General features: G+C 40.8%; 1 protein-coding gene across 2 annotated transcripts in view; it reads right to left on the bottom strand.

Annotated features, from left to right (window-relative positions):
* The window catches only part of LOC137146300 (lysine--tRNA ligase-like), a 30521-nt gene extending 15492 nt beyond the window's left edge, over positions 1 to 15029 (bottom strand). For both annotated transcript variants that reach the window (XM_067537502.1, XM_067537503.1), the window contains exons 1-5: positions 14929 to 15029; positions 13847 to 13998; positions 9356 to 9422; positions 2321 to 2486; positions 139 to 232 (exon numbers count right to left, since the gene is read on the bottom strand). In XM_067537502.1, coding sequence (XP_067393603.1) covers positions 139 to 232; positions 2321 to 2486; positions 9356 to 9422; positions 13847 to 13881 — 362 coding nt within the window. In that variant the 5' untranslated portion in view covers positions 13882 to 13998; positions 14929 to 15029. The remainder of the gene's footprint in view (positions 1 to 138; positions 233 to 2320; positions 2487 to 9355; positions 9423 to 13846; positions 13999 to 14928) is intronic.
* Positions 15030 to 15347: the final 318 nt, after the last annotated feature.

Here is a 15347-nt window from a genome sequence, read left to right on the forward strand (position 1 = left end):
CGCTTCACTGCACAGCTTCTGCCAGCAGCCTTCCCAGGCTCCCACAACAGATTTAAAGAAGCAGAGTGTGTATATGATACACACACATACAAACACACACACTAGGCGCCACATTATTCATAAATAACGTATACCCACTTAGCATTGGCCATAACTTGTAATTTAACTCCATTTCCCCGGAGATCATAGAAGAAGAGTTTTGCACCAGCAGATCTCTTGGCATGAATTCGTCCTACAAAAGAAGACGAGGTTGTTTGTAAATAAAAGAAAATAAAAGCAACATGGGGGAAGAATTCCTGCTCTAGTGACTAACCTGTCTGCTTCAAACCACGGGGGATCTGTATGGATGAGCTGGGGTTCTCTAGGCTCATGATTTAGAACAAATACACTGTTCTGCATAACACAAAGGAGACAATACTAGAAACTGTGCAGTTGAGGTATGCAGGAATAACTGATCTGCTTCAGCTACAATGACTAACGCAAACCTTCAATCAAAACTGAAGACAAGTGTTTGTTTTCTTTTGGGGAGGGTTGTTTGTTTAATGAATTAGCTTTCATTTTTTTCCACCCCTGCACTTCCTGCAGGCTGCTCTTAGTTGCAGGGAGGGACCAGTCACCATGACATGACCAGGGATCGAGTGGAGGACTAAGGTGGCTTAAAGTCATTTTTCCACTCCCTGGCCACTGCCGAGCTGAGCGCTCCACAGCCATAGTTCAGAATTTGGTCCCATGAGTTCAGGGAGGGAGGTCAGGATACTAGGTAAGACTCACACCTCAGCTTTAACTCAGAAGCCCAAGCTTTGAAGAAGTTGCCTCAGGACATAAGCCAACCCCTTACTAAAGTTGGCCATGAAGGAACTTTCCCTGGGGCAAATTATTCTGTAAACATCTTCAGTACTGGTTTTTTTTTTGCACCTTCCTCTGAAGCAGCTGGTACTGGCCACTGCTGGAAACAGGATATTGAACTAGATGGACTACTGACCTCATCCAATATGGCACCTCCTATGACATTATACTTTAGCCGTCTGTGCTGGCTGCCATGCTTCCCTTCAGCACACAGGCAGAATCAAAATGACAAGGAACACCATGGGGCTGGTCCCTAAGGGACTGTCTCAAAATTCCAGTATCAGTATATAGTCATATGCTGTGTAACTTTGGGCAAGTCCCTTAACCTTTCTTTGCTTCAATTTCCTCACCTGGGAAATCAGGATAGTAATACTTACCTACCTCCAATCAGGTTTATGAAGCTAAACACATTAGCATTTGAGATGTTCAGAACATTTTGCAAACTATAGAGCAACATACTATATATTACTCTAATTAATGTAATGGTTTAAGATTTCTGCAGATATTGTCAAAGAACACCTTCTACTCAGCCTTACCCAAGGTACCAAGGCCAGATTTGTGTGCTCACTTGAAATGTATTTTGACAAAAACCTGCTGTAGCATAAGCCAGAGAACTCTTGTCAAATTCAAATAGGATTTTAATTTATCTGCAGTATCACCCAAATAGTCCACAAGAACATTAATATCAGAAAGTGAAAGAGAATCCTTACAAATATATGTGATGTAGTCACATGCAACAGAAACATGAGGTCTCTAAAGATGAAAGGCTTTGAGTAAACTGAACTTCTATTTAAAAGGAAAAAATACAATGTCCAAGTGTATGTTCTTCACTGGCTCTATATCCATTTGCAGATATTTTCAGGTGCTGGTTCCTACAGGTTAAGTCCAAGCTGTCTCAGGGTACGTCTACACTGATGGCGGCAAAGTCACCGCTGTCAGATCAACCTATCTGGATCGACTGAACGGTCAGTGAAGACCCACTCAATCGATCTAGAAGTTGACGCAGTAAAACCACCCCCTCAAGTGGCATAGCGCTGCGTCAATGGGAACATGGTTCCCATCGGCGCAGTGCAGTGAAGACGCTGTGCAGAAGGGAAGCACAGCAATTGAGAGGAGTTACGCAAGCTACTCTGCGTAGCTTGCATAACTCCCATCAACTGCCTCCAAATCTCCTGGTAAGTGTAGACCAGGGCTCAGAGACTGCTTGATGCCCAGAGCCAGATTTGGGGACATTAGCACGATAGAAATAGAATAAAAAGCACGTGGTCCTCTCAGAAATCAGAACAGATGACATTTTGTTTTACTTTGTATGTACTACAGTACAATGAATCTGAAAAGACACACAATATGACTGAGTAACTGGATCACATTCAAATGCATGCTGTATTGCAACCCACCCTTCCACATGAATAACCAATAAATAAGACGGGGGATTTGGGAGCAATTAGAGATCACTACCCTGTCATGTACTAACCTGCCAAAGATAAGTGTTTGTCAGGAAGGTTCTCTCCATCTCCGAGGTAGCTGAATTTGTCAATGAATTCAGGAAGTGTAATATTTGTATGGAATTTGTGTGGATAAGGCTGTTCCCCTTTTTCTTTCAGCTGCAGGACACAATCACTTCGAATCAGATGGTATTGCTGCAATGAAGATTTGGAGCAGGGTGAAGGATATACCAATGATACGTAGTCCAGTGTATATAGTATTATCATTCTATATTATGTACTTCAGTTGGAACTATTATTATGAATGGGGCTGGTAGCACCTCCTATTATTAAAGTTCCCTGATACTTCCCATTATAAGACCTAGTTTTCAGTTGCTTATAACTTTGCCAAACTTAAAGTGTTGGGGCTGCAGTTTTCCATGCCAAGTGTCTGCCTCAGGCTGAATTGTTTTAAAAAATTCAGCCAGAATGGTTTGGCTGTTTCTGAGAACAAGGCTAGATGTTGTTTTGCCCATGTTAAAAAATTCTAGTGACCTTTTCTTTGAAAAGCTATAGTGCCCTCATGCTTGGGAGCAGGGGACTAGAAATTTGGTGGGTAGGAGGCTTTTATGTCAGGGATGTGCCTTTTGCCAGCCCCACAAAAATCTGCCAAAGTGTAGCCAAGTTATATTCTCTTGAAAAAAAATTTGCAATTTGCACATGCTCCTTGGATCGTAGCAGCTAAAATTCCCTGAAGATGCTGTCTGCACTGGGCATCTTGCAACCTGGAGCTCAGCAGGACCTTCTCTACATGCGCAGCTCTGGGCTGCCACAAGCGGCGCTGGGTCTCCAGTTCCAGATGCCTGAACGGAGAGCAAGGATTCAGTCTCTTCTGTGCTCTCAATGACCCACCTGCTGGGCCCAGGCAGCGTGGCAGAGGAAGCCATCAGAGGTGAGTACAGAGGGGAGCAGACCTGGATTTGCAGGGAGTAGAAGGAAGTGTAGATCGGGATAAGGAGCCAGGGGGAGAGCGAGGGCTTGTCTACACTTAAAATGCTACAGCGGCACAGCAATGCTGTGCAGCACTTCGAAGTAAACCCTACCTATGTCAATGGGAGGATTCTTCCAACAGCATAAGTAACCACCTCTCCGAAAGGCAATCAATGGAAAAGAATTCTTCCAGGGATTTAAGTCCGCTTAATTTTGCTACTCAGGGGAGTGTGGATTTTTCACACCTCTGAGCAAGATAGTTACAACTACCTATTTTTCTAGGTGTAGACTAGGCCTGAGACTGAGAAGCAGTGTGGCAGTGGGAAAGAGGTGAGAGGGGAGGGGAGACAGAACTGATGAGGAGCCAGGATGCACAGGGAGAAATGGGCCAGGCTGAATCGGGATGAATCAGGATTAGGTAGCGAAGAAGGCTGTCTATAGGATCCTTGCCTCATTTGGTGCAGACATTGGAAGGTGTTTAGTGAATGAGGCAAGGGACTGCAGGAAGAGAAAGGGCAGTCTCATGGTTAAGACAGTCGAATGCTGCCCTGGAGGATTGGATTTTATCCCATTCTCTGCCTGTGTGATGATGGGTGAATCACTGAAATCAAACTTTTCTTTAGATCAGAAATTCTTAAGAGATCCTACCCAGCAATCAGTAATATTCAAAAGCAGGTAAACAATAAGAAGCAATTTTTTTTGTGCCAGCTAAAGCTTGACAAGTGAAAAGAAGGGTCAGTTCTTTGGGGCAGGAATGGTCTTTTATCTGTGCGCGCAGTGCCCAAAACAATGGAGCTCCAATCCCTGACTGAGGCCCGTCCGTGCTACTGTAACACTGCAACAATAATAAAACCTGTTACATGAAATTGACAAGGAGAACTTGTCACCATATGCCTTCCTCCTCCATAAGCTACCAAAAATAGGAGCTTTCAGCCATCATCCACACCCTCCTTGACCCAATACCAAACGATAAGGAGGATGGCAATGTGGAGTAACCTCACCTTCTGGTACAGCTGCTTACACTAAATGATTCCATGGCCAGTCCCAGGTTACACAGTGGTTTCCAGACCTGCACAATCAGAGGTAACTCCAGGTCCTAAAAATGACCACTTCTGAAACGTTTGCAGTTTGTCACATGAGAAGCGGTATGGGGCTAATCCACAGAAACTGGAAAATTTAACTATAGCGGCTGCTACTAGGCATGTGTTATACTACAGGCACCTAACATAGGGGCAGATCCTCAGCTGGTGTAAATTGGCATAGTCCATTGACACCAGCTGAGAATCTGGCTCATAGTTTCTTAAATAGTAATTTTAGTTTGAGAGCAATTGAATCTTTTATCTTGACCTTCTGTCTAGATATATCCCCTCTGCTTCTCTAGCTTCATGCTAATTAGAATTTGAAGTGAGACAATATTTTGAGCCACAAATTGCTAGATAATATGGTCTACTTTGGTCTCCATACCACTAAGAAAATCCTTGGAATATATTGATTCAAGATATTTCTAATCCTGATAAAGATAAGGGATATTGCCATCTAGTGGTCTCTTAAGTAAGCTGCACTGTAGAGTCCCTTTCCTCTTTTAGGTATCTATCCTTTGATCATCATTATAAAATATGTATGTTATAGCCTATTACTGCTTCTTACTTATTTTAATAATAAATAATATTATTAAAGGACCAAATCCTCAACTGGTGTAAATCAATGTAGTTCCATTTAAAGCCAATGAAGCAGCACTGGTTTAACTCTGTCAAGGATCTGGCTTCAGAGAGGTAGATTAGATGTCTAAAGTTGGTATCTGTGTTTTATATACACATAGATGATAACAATGTGAATGCTATTTTGAATTTGGAAATACATGAGATTACCCTTGCAACATGCTATTTTTCCACAGTTATCATATTAGAGGCATTTCCTTTTGCTACAATTGCCAGGCTCCCACGCCTGCAATATGTCCGAGATAGCATACTCCAGAAACTGTTTTCTCTGCCAGTCTGTTTCCAGCAGTTCCAGTTCATCAGAGTAAAGCACAGGCAGTTTTGCTTCAATAGAAGACTTTGGAATTGATTTATAGGCTGGATTAAACTTTTCCCCTTTGATGGCTACTGACTTGATGCCCAGCTATAAATTATAGATAGAATCACAACATTGCAGCTTATACAACCAGTTGCTAATTTGTTAAAAATCTACAACAGTGGAAATGGAAGTGAAACCCTTTATTATTAAGGCCTACACAAAGCGGGAGTTGACAAAATACTTGCAAAAATCATTGCAGTTGTTCACCAGTTTTCTGATGTTACCGCTGTGTACAATGAGAGTTGCTGCTTAAATGTCTCCTGTGACATCAGCCATCAATTTGGCAGTAGGGAACACTTGACAATCTATTAAAAGGCAGAGGTATTCCCAGGGCAGGATGAGAACCCTTTTGAAGGTTTTACATTTGAAACTCCACCCCTCTTTCCTGAAAGCTAGTTCAGATAATGTAATGGGCAGTATTCAGTGTTGTTGTAGCCATGCTGGTCCTGCAACATTACAGAAACAAAGTGGGTGAGATAATATCTTTTATTGGATCAACTTCTGTATGGGAGGGAGACAAGATTTCACACTTACTCAGAGCTCTTTTCTGGATAAGCTCGAAAGCTTGTCTCTCTCACCAACAGATGTTGGTCTAATAAAAGATAATGGTGACTGGCTGCTCTTCACAATGCTTTTACATAATGGTTTTTAAATTAAAATCTTAACTCCCCCTCCCCCCATTCATGATTCTAAACTCTTCTATAATCTGAAAATCAACACATCCAACTGCAAAGTCAGCTGAGCAACTCACCACTGAACATCAGTTTTGGCTATTAACTTCAATTATGTTGTTATAAAATCCAACCTTAGTCTCAGAGAAGACATTACTGGTAAAAACACTGCTTTGTTCTGGGCTAGACTCTATAAAAATGAGGAGCCAGATGTTGTTGTTGGATTGACAACTCAGCACAGTTCCACAAGAGGACATTACATCTGTGAGGCCATGCAAGTGCCATTTTGTATTAAAGTGGAGCTATAACATCATGCTTGAGTAATGGGCCTCAGTAGCTGAGCAGATTCTTACAGATTTGTTCCAACACCAATGTTCTTCGACCAGAAAAAATCAAAAACTCACCATGCAACAGTACATTTTGTTTATGTAATTCAGGCATAAATCTTATTGAAATTTTATCCCTCACTGTTCTTTTACAGTGGCTATGTTCACTTCTGATGGAATTCTAACTAGCCTGAGATGAATTCCAGATAATTCACAAGGATACACTGGGAAGTCTGAAATATTTGGAGATGGAGGCCTATTCTGCATCAGTGAAAGAAAATTTTCATTTGAACAAAAATCTTAGTGCTTTCATCTATTCCAAACAGCTGAAGTGTTGAAAAACTAAAAGGCAAACATCAAAATAATGTCCACCAATCACAATGGCATACAAATATCTTTTGTAACATACAAATAAGGAACTTAAGCTAATATTCACCCTTGATATTCCATCAGCTACTATGTCCTTTTGAAGCTAATATACAATCAAGTGGTGAGGAAAAGAGGACCAGAGAAAATATTTTACTACATATAGATCTGCTTATTATCTCCATGTATTGCTAATGAGCAGTAATATTCTACTGTGTGACATTATTCATTCCTTCATTTCTGCAGGGCAGCTGGCTTTACTGAATGAACTGTGGGCATTTCTTCCCAATGTAAATACAGAGTAATCGCTTGTACTATCACCTCCTTCACACACCCCTGTGCTGGGGTGGAAAAACTGGAATCCCCTCCCTTCTCAGTTCCCTCCTGCAACCCAACCTTGAGATAACACTTCAGAGCTAAACTGAAAATTATGTATTGAAGGTTACATTTAATACTTTTGGAGGCTAAATAAGGAACAGAGCATTCAGGACTTGCTCTCTTTACTGATGTGACATCACATCATTAGGACAGTGAAGCAGTGTGTATACAGGCTTATAATAATGTAAGTAAGAAACAACTTTATTATATAAAATATTGGCCAATATTTTCAAATAAGGGTGCCTAAAGTTCAGGAGGATTGGTAGTGGGCTACAGAACCTTTCACTTCTAGGACAATGGCTCTTCTCTAACCTAGGTTGATATAGACAGATGTATAGGAGGTTTTCAACCTGTGGTCCACAGATGCTTGTGGGTCCCCAGACTATGTCTAAGATTTCCAAAGGAGTCCACACCTCCATTTTAAATTTTTTAGGGGTCCGCCAACAAAAAAGGATTGAAAACCTCTGGTATAGACGGAGAGTCATTACTACTGTTGGTTCAGTGACCTATCTGAAATAAATTATTAGTGATCTCAAAGCAAGTTTTCTTCCTGCTTTGTACCATGACAGCAGAACAAAGTAGTAGGAATGGGAATCAGACTTGATGTCACCATAATTTTCACTAATTGCGGTGTCATGTCCTGGAGATAGAGATATTTATTGGGTTTAATTGAATCTCACAAGATGTTTTCATAAATGCATAATCAAACGTTGCCTTTCTGTGTTGTTTTTTGTTTCTTTTTAATAGTGAAAGGAGTTTTTATACAGTGCCATAATTTACCTGCCACTTTACAGATATAAAAAAAGACAGCTCCTGCTCTAAAGAGCTTATAGTCTTACGGTTAAATTGAGCAAATTGCACACAATGTTGCACTGGTAGCAGTATAGTCCTGCACCTCTTCAGGGGAAGTTTCAGGAGCAATTCTATTTCCTGAGGCAGAATTCTTCCTGGAACTCCCAGTATGCAGCAGGAACAAACTTCCTGTTACAACCTTTAAGGAATTATAAGTCAATTCCCTACTGAATTAAGCTAAAAATCAGTGTTAGCCCTATTTACATTGATTAAATGGTGTCCATACAGGGGTTTGTATCAGTTTAACTAAATTGATTTTAAAATACATATTTGTATTTATTTGTATTATACCAGTCCAACTGAGTATAGATTCTTACTCCTGGAGGAATTCTACACCAAAAATATTTTTAAAAATTTGCACACTATTTTAAAATTGTGCAAAATTCTGCACATTTTATTTGCCAGAATAACATAATATAGTCACACCAGTTTCAGTTATTTTGGTAATTTCAAAATACCTGTCCACAAGTAGGTATGTAACAATAAAGACAACAAAAAAAGATTCTCCCAGGAGTAGAGGGTCAAAGAAACCCTTACTACAACCCAGTTTCTGTTTATTTGTTATTCTTTTGTCAGGCGCCTCAGTCTGGGTGTGTCACACATGACAGCCCCCATAGGGATACCATATTTCAAGTTCCCAAATAGAGGACACTGCCACGAAGAGGAGGAGCTGGAGGGGTGTGTGCGCATACTGAAAGGGGATATTTGAGAGGTGCTCATGGGGACTGTGCAAGGCCCCCCTCACAGCCCAGACACATGCACCCCCCCCTCCCCAGAGCTCAGCTGCTGGGCCAGACACCTGCATGCCCATCCCCCCTAGAGCCCAGTCATTACTCTCCCACCAGGCAGAGATGACCTGTGCCCATAGATGTGGGGGGCCACAATTTAAAGGTTCAGTCATCACAGGAATAGCTCGATTCACCCCCCCCCCCCTCCCCAACAACTCCTCCCCCTCCACCTAGTCTCCCCTCTTGGAAAGCAGCGGCCCCTCCTTACAGCTCCCAGCTGCTGCTCCTGCCTCTCCCTGTGGGGCACAGATCACCAGCTCTGGCAACTGCTGCACAGGCAGGGGGCCCAGTCGCACCACATGACCAAGCAGGGCCGGCAAACCCAGGAACCACAGCCCGCCCAGACCTCATGCGGAGAGGAGCGCTGTGAGCTGGGGAGCCAGGCTCTGCCAAGTCCAGAAGCCCCAGCAGCAGCTAGCAGCATTGCAGCACCAATATTGTGGGAGGAAAATGAAATTCTGCACAGAACATGAATTCTGTACAAGTTATGCATTGCACAATATTCCCCCAGGAGTAATAGATAAGTCTTCTTTGAGTGGCCATTAGCAGCACATCTTGAAAGATTCAATACAGTTTTTAAGTCCAGTCTTGCTTATACTGACCATCTACTCAGTTATCACTCAGCAGGGAATGCTCACCTGGGGCCCCCATTCCTCTTCTGAGTCTTCTTTTCCCTTGTCAGACACAGTCTTTGGTTTTAAATCCCTGCAAAAGAAGAATCTCCACTGTGAATTCACATTGAAATTTCAGAGGGCACTGTTAATTCTTGTAGGCCTGATATTCCTCCCCCGCCCCACCAGCTAAATATATTTTTAAGGGGATTGGTTACAAACCCTAATATGAATGGAAATTTTTTCATTATTTCTTTTTTATTTCACTGAAACAGCAGGGTCAACCCCAACCTTTCAAAAATCATAAGATTTTAAAAAATAATAAATTTGGGGTTCTTTTTATTTGCCTTCTTGGTTCTGAGCATTTACAGTTCATGCTTGCAAGCTTTCCTCCACAATAGTGAGGGCAAGAAACATGCTTTTGTTTAAATTGAAGCTGAGATTCTTAGATAATCATCTGATTCATGAGAATTGGCAAGAGTGATGAAAAATGAGTGTATTTTATTTAGGGTCAAACACAGCAGCATTGTTCTAACTCCATGAGGATCAAAGTGAAACTGAAAAGAATATGACTATAAACAAAAGTAAAACTGACCAGTTTATTACCATTGCCCAAGCCCAGTGAAATGCAAGAAGTAAACCAAAAAGTTGAAGTAGGGACTAGTAAATTCATTATATTAAGTAAGATGAAAATATTTTAAATATCTAGTCATTAGTAACAAGTGAGGATTTTTATATATGAAATCTTAATTTAATAGGGTGATTTAAATCCAGTTTTTGTTTTTAGTCCTATTGAGGGAATTTAATCAAATGTGTTACGGACCATGCTATGTATCTCTGGCTACACAAAGACTACATAGCAAATGAACCAATGCCCTAGGATGCAACTAGAGGTGACAAAAAAAATCTGAGGTCCTGCCATTTGTGGTCATTAAAAATCCCACGGCAACTTCTATAGAAATTAGGGCATTAGCCCCAGTATTTTGGTCAAATTCAAATCAAATTCACCTACATTTCTCCTGGAGTTTCAAGTAGAAAAGTTATTTTTCCTGGGCAAGCATTTATATCCTGACCTGTTGGTTGCTTTTTCCTGAGAGTGGGAGGAAACAGGGGTTGTTTTAAAGGTTGTTGTTCACTGTATAATGGCTGCCTTCATGCAGAACGGGCATGTAGTTTGTTAACTTCTTTGGGGCCCACTGGTGGAAGGTGTTATAGAGAGATCAATCATCATGATTATGTTGAGTAACAATGGGCCTGATCCAGATAGCCAGAAGTCAGTGGGAGCTGGGAGGCACTCATCAGCTCTCAGGATTCAGGCTCCTTAATTATTAATAAAAGAGGGCCCTGATTTATCATTGCCCTGTGGGCCCTTTTACTCCAGCGAGGCTAGCACAAAGGGAACCTAGGGCAGGTATAAGGATCCCACCTCTGGGGAATACCCCGGACACAGAAAGCTCAACTAGTGCTGTGTCACCTCTTTTCCAAACCTGTGTATAGGATGCACAGAGCAGATGTAGGGCATAGGTGGAAGATTGGGGGTGGAAGCTGTGGCTAGGGAAGATCTGTTCTGCTGGCAATTCTATGCCCCCGCAAAGCCCCATAAGGGCCTTTGTAATAGGGGGCAAGTCACAGTAGTACTGTCCATTGCACTGGTGCCTGGGCAGGGACGGACCTGGCCCCAAGCAGGGCGAGCAGATTTGCAAGTGACTTTAGGTTGCAGGTTGTAACATCCAGTACTGTTCACTAATGATCACTTAGTGGATTGATCATCTAAAATGTTATAAGTGCGGTTGAGTTTTCTGGAGGATGCACCCCTCTCTTCATTTCCAGCCACTATTGCCAGGGCTGCCTTGTTCTACAGGATTCAAAGCAGGATTTCCATCAATATCAGCTGCAAACTGCTGCCTGCACTGCACTAGATGCACTGAAAATAAATCAGCTACTTATGCCACTGACATTGACTCAGAACCCTGCAGGCAGAGACCGCCTCAGTGTCTGCAGGCATAGACAGCCAATTCATATCAGCAGCCTTATCTGATCCGTGGAAGCTGAGGAACACCTCCAAACATGAATGCAAAGAGGCCTAGACAAACACTTGATTGCTGCCTGATGCTGTGATAAGTGAGAACACCAAGTCTTGGCTGTGCTTTTGGAGTAATAAGCTATGATGAACCACTGATAAATATGAGCCAGATACTCAGTTGCTGTAGATCAGCTAATCAATGAAGCTACGCTGGTCAGATCCTCACCTGGTATAGATCAGTGCATCTCCATCAAAATCAATGGTGCTATGATGACACCAGCTGAAGATCTGGCCCTGAGAATTCTTAACAGCTACCACTATATAGAGACCCATAACTAGAGATCAGATAAATGGGGAAAACACTTAATAACAAAGCAAGCATATAAAACTTTCTGATCTCTCACAATCCAGTGAATGTACACAACATACTGCACTCATGCATTGCTGCCCAGAACCACATGTAGTGGTTACATGTAGTGAATGGACACATTCTTTAGAACAGTTTCCAAGATACCTTTTGTACTTAATTCATTCCTTCACTAGGAATGGAAAGTTTCCTGCTCTTTGATGATTTTGCTAGAAATCAAATACTATAGAAAAACTGCTAGAAGAGTATGTATGTCCACTGCCAGCCTTAGGATTCACATCAGCTGATTCAGTACCATAAAACCTAATATCTGAAACCTGATGTTGCTCCACTCTCTTCCAAATGCATCACTACAGGTGATGTAGTATCGTCCCTGTGAATTACACCTTTGTCCTCTGAAACTGTTTTCTAGCTGGCTAGACTCTGCACATTATGTCACAGAATTGCATACACAGGCACTTTATCCCACAAGTTATGGCAAAGGAAAAAACAGATGAAAGATATCTGGGGATTTGTTTTTTCAGTCTTCCTAAACCAGAAGCATCTTCCATCCAGAAGTTAACTACTTGTAGCCCAGTTAATCTTCACAAAAATAGAGGTCTTATAACAAAATTAGAGTTCTTCCTTCATCATGTATAGTTTTTCTAATTGGCTATAAAATTAAAAACATATAAAACTGAGATAACAGATTCCACCCAAGACTGGTTACTAGTATAAGTGTGAAAATATGACAATCAGATCAGCTGATTTGGCCAAGCCATTTACTAGTGTGTCTGAAAGGATCTTTTAATACACCAAGATGCCATATTTGGGAAAAGAAAAAGCTGGTTCACTGGATACACCTGACATTGTTAGGTACCAGCTTGAAACTATTTCCCACATTGGCCTATTCCATCATTGACTGTGTAAAACCTGGGATGGATTCTTTTGACATCATCTTTACTTTGATTATTGCAGAGTCCTGGGCCCCACAATGGAAAAATTTCCAGTGACTTCAATGAGGCCAGGATTTCACCCCAGGTCTGCAGCTGGGTGGTTCATTCCACAACATTATGTATAACTGAAGGATTGCCTGTAATTCATCCCTGCAAGTCAGTAGACAGACATTGTCTTTACCTCAAGAGAAAGAAGGGGTTTAAAATAGAAATACAGACATAGCAATCAACATGTGTTGAATCACAAAGAGGTGGGCATGAACCACAGAGATATAGCAAGTAGAGCTGAATGACACGTATTTCTTCTCACCTATCCCCCACTAAAGTAGTCTCCATTAGTCTCAAAACACATATTTTCTTTCCGGAGTAGTTGCAAATATTAAGGTGAGAAAAAAAACAGTATTTCTCTAACCGCATTTACTACATTTTCCACTGGCAAAATTAAAGAGAAAGTAGATTTCCTATTTTCCAGTTTGCATTGCCATACTAGACAGGGCCAGCCTTACAGAGTCTTCAGCACTTCTCCCCTCCCCCACATCCCTCTATTTGTTAAACTTTTGACTACCTTATTTTGTATTGTACTTGTAGCCCATTTCACGACTTTGATGTATGATTTGCATGCATGATTTATCCCTGTAATATAAGACGATAAATTTGCATGCTCGGATCTGTAAATCTGTATTTATTCATGCCATATATAAGCAAATTATAAAAAATTCATTTCCTCTAAGCTTATAGAAACTTTTTAATTTTAAGAATAACTGAAATGTACTATCATCAAGAAATCGAACTGTGCACCAACATTGGATGGATCTGTATTAAACAGTGTTTACCTCGAACATTTTTACTTCAAACATTCTATTTTCCATTTTGTGACTAACAACAAAAATAACACCCTGAGCCCAGCATCCCAGGCAGTCTCCTACCCCTAAATCCAGCCCTGATAATACATAGACACCTCCATGCAATATATCACAATACAAAATATTATTAAATTGAGAGAAGGCAGCGACAAAACATTAGGTGTAATCATAATAGCACCTAACATTTATTAGAGTGCTTTATATGTTAGTTTGCAAAAAAGTAAATTACAGCTGGAATATTTTCACTAAAAAAATCCAATTTTTTTCAAAATTTTGAATGTCAATTATTTTAATTCTCATAACATAGCATATTTGGCAACAATGACTTACACTAAGTCAGCTGAAGTCTTTCCTGGATCTGTCATCTTTGCAAACCTGAGAGCAGATGAAGTTACTGCATAAAAAGCCTGGAATGCTTCAGCTGTTCTCTCACTTCTCTTTATACTGACTCTTGGAGGTAGTCATGGGAGTGTCGCAGAGACCTAGAAAGTAAAAGTAAAACTTCATGCTCTGCCTTTTCGATATATAAAAATTAAAGCCAAAGGTTTAAATGCTGGGATTTGTGGCTTCTCTTGTTTTTTAAGACCTTAGATTGGCATACTATAAAGACTAAAGAATTGAAAATTAGAGGAGATATATATAAGATATGAGGGTTTTAACTTTAATCAGTTGAAACCCAATTAACAGACTTATCTCCTCTTTCACTTTCTCTATCTAAATATAAACACTATTATCTAAAGACTTGAGGCTACCCATTTACTGGAAAAGAGTCTTTTTCCTTTAATTCAATAAAGTTCAGTATCACAGAGTCAGCTTTGTTATGTATTCAGCTCAGAGGATCAGGAGGAAACATACCTCCCATTGTTAAATGCTTGCAGGAATTATGTTTTACTCTGACTCTGAGAGAGGCATCCCCTGTGACTTGCACTATCCAAGCAGAGTCTCCCAGCTTGTTCTGGAATTGGACAACTGTTCACATCACAATGCACTGGGCGGGGGGAACATCCTCAGCATAAGTCAGTATAACTCCATTGAAACACATGTAAACCAGCGTGGTCAGTCTCTATACTATCCAGGTCAAGGGGATTAGAAAGATCTACTCCATGAGCATGGAATAATATCTCAAGGAGTAACATCTTAAGGGTAATATCTGAGACTATAATATAATCAAAGAGTACTTAAATAACTGTATTCCCAAGTAATGTACAAAGCATAGTCCTACAACAGAGAATGTTAAAGAAACAGAAGCATAATAGGAATGTATGTATAAAATGGCTACTTAGGCTCACTTGATCAATAACTCAGCTGGTCAAAGAGATTTTCTAACCATCTCCAATTACTAAAGTTGCAATAAGTACAAAAGCAAAGCTATGAAATATAGTTAGTAAAGTGCATTGTTGAAAGAATCCTACCATTTCTAATCCACCTCTCTGCTAGGAGCTGAAAGGCACGCCTGAAGTATGAGAGCCTGTATGAGTGCTTCCATTTGAACTTATCAGGGCCTTGTCACCACATCTCCTGGCAGGATGTCAATACATTTTGAACATCCCCTCCCTTATAAATAGGGTCGTGGTTGTGTGCTCAGGATAAAGATGGTGGTATTGCTAGTTATACCAGTTTAACAATTGGGCTGTTTCTTATCCTTATCATAGGCAATTAATGTAATGTGGTTTCCTGTTAGTTTTCAATAGAAGTGAAGCCTGAACAATTATCAGCTGGGCAGAGATCCATCTTCCTGTACTGCCTATTAATCTGTGACTAGCCTGATGCTAATGAAACATTGCTGAACCCCTTTTAGCCAGTAATCAATATTATCCCTGCACCGCCTTCC

Source organism: Emydura macquarii, unplaced genomic scaffold (assembly GCF_026122565.2).
Source record: "Emydura macquarii macquarii isolate MOO-44397 ecotype Brisbane River unplaced genomic scaffold, CSIRO-AGI_Emac_v2 contig_431, whole genome shotgun sequence".
NCBI lineage: Eukaryota > Metazoa > Chordata > Testudines > Chelidae > Emydura > Emydura macquarii.